The sequence below is a fragment of the Mauremys mutica genome, chromosome 1, assembly GCF_020497125.1.
Source record: "Mauremys mutica isolate MM-2020 ecotype Southern chromosome 1, ASM2049712v1, whole genome shotgun sequence".
NCBI classification, from domain to species: domain Eukaryota; kingdom Metazoa; phylum Chordata; order Testudines; family Geoemydidae; genus Mauremys; species Mauremys mutica.
In genome coordinates this window covers 252,741,083-252,751,440 of record NC_059072.1, presented here as the reverse complement: position 1 = coordinate 252,751,440, position 10,358 = coordinate 252,741,083, and the positions used below count along the sequence as shown (strand labels likewise).

Sequence of the window (10,358 nt, the reverse complement as noted above, 5' to 3'; positions counted from 1 at the left end):
GCAGGGAAATACCCACTAGAAAATCCAGACCATACATCTAATACAAAGAGTGGAAATTAATTGTGTGTGTCCATGTTACACCTTTAACACTGATTCCTTGTATGGGGTGTAAAATTACCCCATCTACTGAGATTTTTATAGTTAAAACATAGAATTGTTGTTCTTTGTACTCCAAACACAGGAGCAAGAGACACAGTACATGGACATATTTTCATTAAATTGTTGAGGAAGGTCTCTATGAAAGATGAATACCCTTTGCAAGGGAGAACACTCACATTTAAAATATTTGTACTAGTTTGAACACTATTTCTCATCACTTGAAAATAGCCTCTCCCCCCAAAAGCTGCCAGCTTGGGGAAATCTTTCTGTAAGCTAAATCAGTTTTGGTAAGACTTGTTAACTAAAGCCTCAGATTTCAGACAGGGAGTTCAGGCCCTAGAGGAGTTGTATTTTAATTAAGAACAACATTAGTCTCTTTTAAATGCAATTAAAGTCAATGTCTGAAATGGAAAAAAAAACCTAACATATTTGATGTCTGAAATGTTTAAAGAAAAGCTTTAGCCTCATAAAGTGCCAATGACCTTAGTTCATCCTTGCTTACACAGTGAGGAGAGAGATGTCATCATATGACATTCACCCCAGGTGAGAGGACAGGTTTGGTGTTGTACTAAAAACTTACAAAAAGTTCAAGAGAAACGGAGACCAGTGCCATGTCCCTCGGACCCTTAAGAGTCAGATGAAAACTGAAATTGCAGTTGCTGGCCAGTCTGAGATAATAAATGGTGTTGCTAGAGATACATGTCTTCCAGGGCCAAACAATCTGTTACTGGTTCATAGATGTGTAGTATCCTACATTCTCCTCATAAATTTCTCAGGAACATAAGTTTGTTTTAAATATTACTAATGCTGAGATTTTATGATCCAAAACTTGTTTGTATTTCTACCCCCTAAAACCTGTTAATTTTTTAATATTTGTTCAGTACAGATAGACCTCACCTTCTGAGAGCTGAGAAAACCACAGCTCTAAGACAAAACTGTGTTGAAGGGTAGTTAAGGGATATACAACAAACCTTTAAAATGCCAACTTAAAAATCAAAACAATTTGTGCCCATCAGACTATGAAGATGACAATGCAGACTGAAGGAAAAGTTGTAATAGGTGGCTCTTATGTAGCACTTTTCATCAGTAAATCTCAAGAGCACTTTACAAGGGAGCTCATTAGTTAGTGGCTCTCAAACTTTCTTTTTTACTGGTGACCCCTTTCACATAGCAAACCTGAGTGTGACGCCCTTTATAAGTATATAAAAAGTGTTTTTAATTTAACACTATTATAAATGCAGGAGGCAAAGCAGGGTTGGGGGTGGAGGCTGACAGCTCATGACCCCTCCCCCCAATGTAATAACCTTGTGAGCCCCTGAGGAGTCCCAACCCTGAGTTTGAGAACCCCTGTCATTAATCCTATTTTACAGATGGGGAAACAAAGATAGGTGAAGTGACTTGCCCAGGGCCACCCAGCATGACAGCCAGGAATAAAACCCAGGTCTTGAGTCCATTCCAGTACTCTATCTACTAATTCACAAAAAAGAGTCAACTGCAAACTTTTAATGTGTTCTGAGTTCTTTACCGAACTAGAAACATAGAAAAGCATGTACAAGATAAAACTATTATTTACTCCAAAAAGGTTGGAAGAAAGAGATGCTGCACCAAGATGTGGCATGTTACATTTCAAAAGCTTAGGTGTGGTATGATTTTTTATTTTTTTTAAAGTCATTGGTAGAGGGTTTTTTCAGCCTTAACTGTGCTAGACAAAGCATCCATACAGTGTCAGCTATAGCTTAATAGCAACTTTTAAAAATTCTGTATCATAAGTGGTTCTAGATAAAACATGTTACTTATTTAGCTGATAATCACATGCACAAAAATGGTAACATTTATTTTAAGACTCTGTAGCAAGCAAAGAGGAACCTTGCACTGGTTTGTTGGACTTTTCAGAAAGCAGCTTTTAACCCAGATCTTCATTGAAATACATTTAATGTAACAATATCATGTAACAACTATGACCACACCAAATACAGAAGAATTAATTGTTTAGACTTCTGCAGAATGGTTGACTGTACTGAAAGATGCTGGCAAGAGATATAAAATTAGATTTGAATTGGACTTACTAAGAATCCTCTTTGTATTTATTAGTTCACTCATATTGAAGTAGGAATTAAGTGAAAGGATAAACATTTAAAAGTGCTCTAACAAGTACTGTACTTTCCACAATATTTGCAAACATACCATTTAATTTTTTTGTAACAGCATTCAGCAAGTTAGATCTCTCTCCATATTAAAATCACAGTCTTCTGCAGGAGTGAAAACAATCAGTTTCAGAGGCTATGTTTAAGACAAAAGGGCTTGGTAAACATGGGCTGCTTTCGTCTTTACCTTGGGACATCATCAAATCTAATGCAAGTTTTAAGCAGAAGTTGGTCAGTTTAGTCTCTAGAACATTTCCCATATTAACCCCTTAATTTATACATCAGACCATGTTTGACGAAAACACAAACTGGGGCCTACTCTTGTCCTTCCTCCCCTCCTTCAATTGATCTGGTGAGACAACCTTAAAAGATGACCCTACTAAACATTTCCAAGCAAAGGCAAAAGTAAAACTTAAGTTGTCTGCAAATATGCCCCAAGGTCAAGAATATTTCCCCAAATAGAGCTATCAGCAATAAATCCCCATACTTAAGTTTAATTGTATTGATTTGCCCTCCTCCAAAACAAACCACACTGTTCCTATAAAAGCACTGTTTGACACTTGCTTGCATTCTAATGAGGTAGATTCACCAGTACATCTAAGGGTAAGGAATACCACCTGTTGATTACATGGCAAGGCTAGAGAAAAGGAAAGCATCTTGATGTATTTAACCTAATCTTTGTGACATTTAGTTTTCTAATCTTTGTCATTTAACTCCCAGGAGCATCGGATTTACAGCTAGCAATATGACTTAAAGTCACACTATTGGACTTGTTAAAGTATCTGTTCAGGACAACAGATGGATTAGTAGGGCCAACCGTGGTGCAGGTGGTGGGAACTAGAGATGGGCAAAGTAGCTCCACTCGGCAAGAGTTTTCTACAGAAACTACTAACACTTTTGTGCTGTGGCCTCACCTACTTCTCCTCCAATCCAATAACTGTAACAAAAAGGTAGGTTAAGGCCTCCTAGCAAGATCAGATCAGCGGATCACACCTCTTGTTTCTCTTTCAGGGGAGAACAACTGTACCCATCACACTACAAGAGCAGTCTTCACCCCTCATGTGGTTAAGTGAAAGGAAGAAAGTGGCTAGCCAGCAAACCTGCCAATTGTCTCACCTCCATCAGGACCATTATGGGGAGAAGGAAAAACACAGCAAAGAAGAGTGAGCTAGAAATAGAGATGGTATGTACAGTAATCTGGACTAGAGTCCTAAAATCAGCAAATCGGGTAGACATGGCAGTTACTAGTAGTATGACTATATGTGCATACACATTATCCATAGTGACAGAAAAAGAGAGTTTACACAAACTGAAAACCTCAGGCTCATATATGAAGGGAACATACTTCCTATTAATGTATGTGTTGGAAAGGCTTAGTGAACAAGCTTTGGTCTATTACTTTGGTACTGTGTTCTAGGAGACTCTAGGATCAGGACTACTATTTAGGTATATTTGTCCTTCCGAAGTCAGTTTTGATTGCACAAAAACAGCAGGTTCAGGGCAACAGTTAACTTAAGAGGTTAGGCCTATATGAGGTTGCCTTTTGTTTAAAAGGCCAGTGCTATCTAGCATGGATAATTTCAAGGGCACTTTGATTAACTTTAAAAGTGAACTATTCAAGAGTACTTAATAGCCAGCAAAAATTGTTACTGTCTTACAAAGAACAGACTGTATTCCCTCTCTCTTCCCCCCCACTCCACTTCAAGAGTTATATCCAATCAGTTATTTTGGTGATTAAAAACAACAACAAAAAAGTGTTGGTTCTACAGACCAATTTGAAAATAGCAACCTGATACATAAATAAGTTAAAGCAAAAAACACAACTCACTGGCATTTGTTTATTTCAGTAAAATGAAAGTTTGACTTTTGCAGATTCTTAGCTCAAATATCCATTCAGACACCCATAAAAAAAAACCCTTGTATTAAAAACTGACAGGCATCCAGGCCTCTAATATTTCAGGCAAAGATGCAATACAAGTGATCAAATGGTTAAGTTACAGGCTTGCTGCATCACACCATCATAAAAACTGAATAAAAGAATAAACATTCAATATTTCAAGAGTACCATAAAAAAAAGTAAGTGCTCCAGTTTTGTACCATACAAGTTGTTTTAGTTCAATTCACATCTTCCTCAGCAATACATTTGCTAATTCAAATACTGTACATACATTTAAGAGTACCAGTAGACTTTGAATATCCTGAAACAAAGGTATCGAGAGTAACCTCCTTCCCCACAGAGAAACTTGTTTTAGCTCAAATAAAAGGAGCATGTGTGTGGAATGTGAAAGCCAAGGGGTGAAATAAAAGTCTTTAGTCCCATAGCACAAGCAGGAATTTGATTAGCTAGCCATTTGGAATAACAGCAGAACCTTGCTAATTTTGCACTTGAATTCACCATAGTGTACTAATAGTGTGTGCCACCACAACGCAGATTTTCTAGTGTTGTGGGAAGGTCTTATACGTCCATACTACCCGCCCGGGTCGGCGGGTAGCGATCGACTTCGGAGTTCGATATATCGTGTCTCATCTAGACGCGATATATCGAACTCCGAACGCACTCCCGTCGACTCCGGAACTCCACCACCGCGAACGGCGGTGACGGAGTCGACGGGGGAGCCGCGGACTTCGATCCCGCGGCGTGAGGACGGGTAAGTAATTCGAACTAAGGTACTTCGACTTCAGCTACGCTATTCGCGTAGCTGAACTTGCGTACCTTAGTTCGAACCCCCCCCCAGTGTAGACCAGACCTATGACTTCATTACTTCTTTAGACATATTACAGCCACTTACTAGTGTGTTGTGAAGTATCAAATTAAAACTAAAACTGTGCATCACAATATAATTCACATTTACCAACTGCAAATTTCAGTAATTTGTACTGGTTCTCCCAGTCAATAGTGAGTTTCTACTTTTTTTTGCAGGTATTAAGATAAATTTCAATGGACAACTTAGAACACAATTTGAAGAGTGCTGCAGTAGTCCAAGATCTCAACAGTCTAAAGTGTTTCCCCTAACACCAATAGAATACTAATTCAAGATTATATATTTTTGTGCAATTCTCTATCAGACCTACACTTGAAAAGCTCAACACCTGACTCAGTCAAAATGAAAGATACACAAGGCTTCATAACTGCTACACTAATATAGTTGAGATTTGGCAATAGGTAGTAGCATGAAATGTGTGTCCACTTAGAAATATAGTACTCAAAGAGCCTCAAGCTAGAATCTTGTAAATGTAACAAACCTTCAGCTTGCTTTACAGAAAATCTAGTAGATTTTATTTCTGCGCTGCAGAAAGTTTAAGCAAGTACCTAGTTCTCAAGTGCATTTCCCCCTTTGAAACACCCAGTTCTTGTTGCACCAAGTTATATGCTGGCAGAAAGGGCTGAGGGAAGACTGTTAGCCCTGCCCCATATACATATGAGTGAAAGTGCTTTTCAGGACTGAATATACCCATGTTTGTAGTGTACAACTAAAAGTTGAGGCAAATGGAATTTTATATGATATCTTATAGATTATAAAATTAACACCTCCCCATGATTTTTAGTGTTTCTGAACAAGAAACAATGACCTGAACCTAAATGTGTAAAATAGATTAAACTGCTCATCAAGGTCAGTTTTTCTAGTAACAGTTTGGCATAGAATTAATTGCCTACCTATGTGGCTATCATAGCTTACTAAGATCAACAGTCATGCAAAATCTGGGAAGTGATCTGGGAAGTCCTCCCCCACATCTATCTTATCTATCTATTGTAGGCACTCATGCTATTGCCACCAAAATGCAGAAAGCCGTCAACACGAGAAAGCACAGATCTTTCAGGAGCAACTCCCCCAAATATGCACATATATTACAAGATAGTGTAACTTAGAAACATTTTTCATTGGCAGTATTTTGACATTTATGCACAGATGATTCAATGACCAGCTGCATCCATGATGTAGGACCAGCCCAATGCCTCTCTTTTTGAAGAAAGGCAATTTTAACATAAGTATGCTTTCCAAGATTTGCAGGAATTACTGACCTGAACAGCAGAGAAACCAATTAAGTTCTGAAGACTGTACAGAACAGATTTAGAATAGACTTGTCTGAGGTTGAGAATTTCCAAAACAATTACTTTGAGAATTTCCAGTGTTTTTTTTTAAATGCAAAGACAGGAATGGTTTTGAAGTTTCAAACTAAGAGATTTGATTTTTAATCAGTTTTACTAGAGAGTCAGAATTTGAATGTTGCCCCACTACTTAAAAAAAAAAAATCAAACGCTCTCATTAAGCAGCTTTTACTGAATACACTAAACAAACAGGGACAGAGGTTGCCTTAGATAAGAGTTCCTAGGTCCTTCACCCTACCATAGTTCATAAGCATTTCTGCATATAATACACTGAAGGAGTCAGTAGATACTACAGCACACAATTATTGAATGCATAGAACAGCACTATAGCATTTCAATATCTTATTGGTTTTGTGAAGATCTCGTACAACACCATCCATACTCCTTTTTAAGGAAAAGTGATTTGCTTGGATGAGATGTGTGGCATAATTACCTAGTTTTACATGAATAAAAATAATTATATCAACTGAAAATATGTTGCTATTACTCTAGTGTAGTGTTGGCGACAGACCAATGATCAATAACTAAAATGGTACTAGATGTAGTATTTGAGAGTTCACAGTGATTATAAAAGTAAAATTGCTTTGATATAGAACTTAATTAGCAGTTATTCAATGTATAAAAAGTAAAGACCTTTCATTCATGCTACTATATTCTGCATTAGCATCCCAATTCTATTAGAGTTCAGTAGTACCTCAATTAAACAGCAAAGACTTACACCATGCTTAACTATACCCTTTGTAATCCACCCCATTGACTTCCATATTTGAATTATGTGATTTGAACAGGTAAAGTTAAGACTGATCTTAAGTCTTTGAGGACAGGAGCACAAATGTCTACAGACATCCTGATAGTCAGCAGAGCAGTTTCGACACACCGGTCACGTGTTGTACTTAATTCTATTTAATCATGTGGTATTGCCATTAGAAAAAGAGACTTTAAAAATACATGAATGTATTTAAGAAACCCTACTTAAATAGTTAGCTGTCCATGAAGAGTAATATAGAGTACCAGTTGATAATCTACTAGTGAAATGTAAAGTTTTGGATTCTCTCTCTTGTCTCCCCTCCAACTCCAATTAAAACCAAGTATAAATACAGGTTTCCAGACTAATGCCTAGTTTCTAAAAAGAAGGGGCCTGCAGATTTTACATACCCAGCACTTCTTTACAGACCCACTGCCCCTGGCTGTACTTGCAAGGAAACAGCCCTTAAGTATGGGGAGCCCCCACTGCTTGGCTTGAAGCAGCTATTTCCTGGAAACTGCTAAATCCCAAGAGCCCTGCAGATATTTACACTTAATAAAACTCAGAAGTTAAAACAAGACATTTTGCTTTATCTCCGGGAGAATGCATGAGTCTGGATGAGGGATTGTCACTCACACAGCCTGCAAACATTACCTCTCTTCAGCACTACATGCTCAATGGATTCAGGAGCATGTCACACTCCTGATTTAGACACTGCTTGTTTCCCTGCTTAACCAAAGACATTGGATTTGGGTCTGAGCTTGAAGGACGTTTTCAGTGGCTTCTCCTCCTGCTCCTGCTCCTCCTCAGCTTCCCCTCGGAAAGAGGGAGTGGTGTGGATGATCTGGGTGCGGAATCGGATTTTGTTGAGCCGTGGTTTCATCCTGCCGCTATTTGAGGCTTTCCTACTCATTTCCTTGCCCTTGCCCAGGGCCGCTGCCCCTTCGCAGGACTCAGTCTCCTCACCCTGCCCCTGGTGGTGGTGGTGGGAGAGTTTGTGGGTAATGAGGTTGGAGGGGAGCACTTTGGAGAGTCTCCAGCGCCCGCTCCCATTGCCCACAGCACCCTCGCCCTCCTCCTGCAGGGCCCCCACCAGGCTCCGCATCTCCTCCGTGGTGCCCTGGCTCAGGTAGCTCGCGGCCTTGCGCCCGCTGTAGTCCCTGACATCCACGTCTGCGTCGTAGGCCCCCACAAGCAGCTTGACCACTTCCAGGTGGCCGTGCATGGCCGCCAGGTGCAGCGCCGTGTACCCGCCGCTGGTGCGCGCGTTGATGTTGATGGGCAGCCGCTGCTTGTGCGCGAAGCTGACGAGCATGGCGAGCAGCTCGTGGCGCCCGTGCTTGGCGGCCCAGTGCAGGCAAGTGAAGCCGGTGATGAAGTCGCGCTTGGAGAGCAGCCCCGGCTCACAGCTCAGCAGCCCCTCCAGGCTCTCCCAGCTGCCGTCCGCGGCTGACAGCATCCAGGCGTGCTCCAGCGGGTCCAGCGCCACCGAGCTCCCCCCGCCGCTCTCGTCCTCGGCGGAGGAGGAGGCCAGCGAGGCGCTGTCCGAGTCCCCCCCGCGGGCTCGGGGGGCCCCGGGGAAGAAACTCCGTTTCAGCTGGGGGGAGCTGCCCATCATCAACTCGCGGAAGTTCTTGCGGCCGGACCTGGGGGTGGCCCCCCCGCCGGAGCTGCCCGGGGAACGGGGGGAGCCGGAACCGGCCTCGGCCCCCTCCTCTTCGGCAAGCCGGGCAGGGGCAACCGTCTCCTCCGCGCCGTACCCCGGCTGCACCTGCAGCCCCCGGGCCACACTGCGCCGCGAGCTCCTCTTCCTGCCGCCGCCCGGGGGCACCTGGCCCAGCCGGGGCAAGTCGCTCCCGCTCCCCGCCTGGGGAGGCTGTTGCGGGCAGCTGGGGGGGCCCTTCCCCCGGAGCGCCCCATCCTCGGGGTCCGGCTTCCCCGGGGCAGCTGGCGCGATCTCCCCCGGCTGCCCCCCGGGGCAAGGCGAGGAGTCCCGGCTCCGCTGTACCGAGTCCGCCGCCTCCTCAGGGGTCACCGCGATGCTGGGCAGCAGCTCCGGCGCCGCTGGGGGGCCTACGGGGGCGGTGTCCGCGATGTCAGGCAGCGGCTCGGGCCCGGGCGCCGCTCGGGGATCGAGGGGGGCGGCGGCGGCGGCCTCGCTACCGCCGGGTTCGAGGGGCCGGTCACCGGGCGGCGAGTCCGGCTGGTCCGCAGCCGCGGTCCCCGCGGGCCGGTAGCGCCGCCGCAGCTGCACGTACTTGGCGCCGGAGCCGGGCTCCAGCCGCACGGTGGCCACGGCGTTGACCAGCTCCTTGAAGCGCTGGCGGGCCCGGGCGCGGCGCTCCGGCTCCGGGGGGCTCAGCCAGCCCCGGAAATGCTCCAGCAGCTCCGCGTTCCGCGCCCGCCCGCCCCGCGCCGCCAGGAACCGCAGCACCGACTCCGGGCTCAGCGCCGGCTCCTCGGCCATCGCGCCCCACGCTCAGCGCGGCCCCAGCATCGCCGCAGCCGCCTCCTGCGGCGGCTCAGGGCTCGGCGGCCGAGCGCTCCCCGCCCCTTGCTAATGCGGCGGCGGCATCTCCCGGCGGCGGCTCGCGGCCCATGATACAGGTGGGGGAGGGGGGATCAGGGACAGACCGTCCGCTCCCCGCTCACGTCACGTCCGAGACCCCATCCCGCCGCGTGCGGGGATCGCCCCGGGGCAGGGGATGCGCAGCGGTTACAGCCCCGCCCCTCGGGCCGCCCCCCGTGACCACGCCCCTCCCCGCCCGTTTGCTTGGCCCCGCCCCCCGCCCGGACCCTCTAGCTGCCGGTTACATTCCAACCGCCCGGAGCTTCCCGCGCGCCTCTCCCTCTCCCTCCCGCGGCGGCGGCCGCCCGGTGTCATGGCTTCCTCCGAGGTGGCCCGGCAGCTGGTGAGTCCCGCCCGCGGGCGCGTGATACTTTCTCGCCTCTTCCCCCCTCCGACCGCACCCTAAAAACTTCCTCTGCCGGGCCGGGCCCCTCATGGGGGGGGGAGGGTGCCCCCGCGCGGGCTCCGATCACTGTGACGGGACGTGCCGGCCCCAGCCTCCCCCCTCAGTCACCGCCCGCCACAGCCCCCTGCGCCCAGGCTCACGGCCCCCCCCCCCCCGTCACCCCCACCGGGCCGGTAAAGCGCCCCCGCGGGAGACTCGTGTGTGGCGCGCTCGCTGCGGGGGGCGGCGGGGGTAGGACAGTGTCAGGGGGTTTCCTCCCAGGGTCTCAACGCCCCTCGCGCGCGGCG

General features: G+C 46.5%; 2 protein-coding genes across 7 annotated transcripts in view; one reads left to right on the top strand and one right to left on the bottom strand.

Moving 5' to 3' along the window:
- Window positions 1–4,869: 4,869 nt before the first annotated feature.
- SOWAHC (sosondowah ankyrin repeat domain family member C) lies at window positions 4,870–9,760 on the bottom strand. The gene has a single exon (XM_045007022.1). The coding sequence runs from the start codon at window positions 9,561–9,563 to the stop codon at window positions 7,827–7,829; it is 1,737 nt and encodes a 578-aa protein (XP_044862957.1). The 5' UTR covers window positions 9,564–9,760; the 3' UTR covers window positions 4,870–7,826.
- A 128-nt stretch (window positions 9,761–9,888) lies between these two features.
- The window catches only part of SEPTIN10 (septin 10), a 66,719-nt gene continuing 66,249 nt past the window's right edge, over window positions 9,889–10,358 (top strand). For all 6 annotated transcript variants that reach the window (XM_045007007.1, XM_045006996.1, XM_045007002.1 and 3 more), the window contains exon 1: window positions 9,889–10,008. In XM_045007007.1, coding sequence (XP_044862942.1) covers window positions 9,979–10,008 — 30 coding nt within the window. In that variant the 5' untranslated portion in view covers window positions 9,889–9,978. The remainder of the gene's footprint in view (window positions 10,009–10,358) is intronic.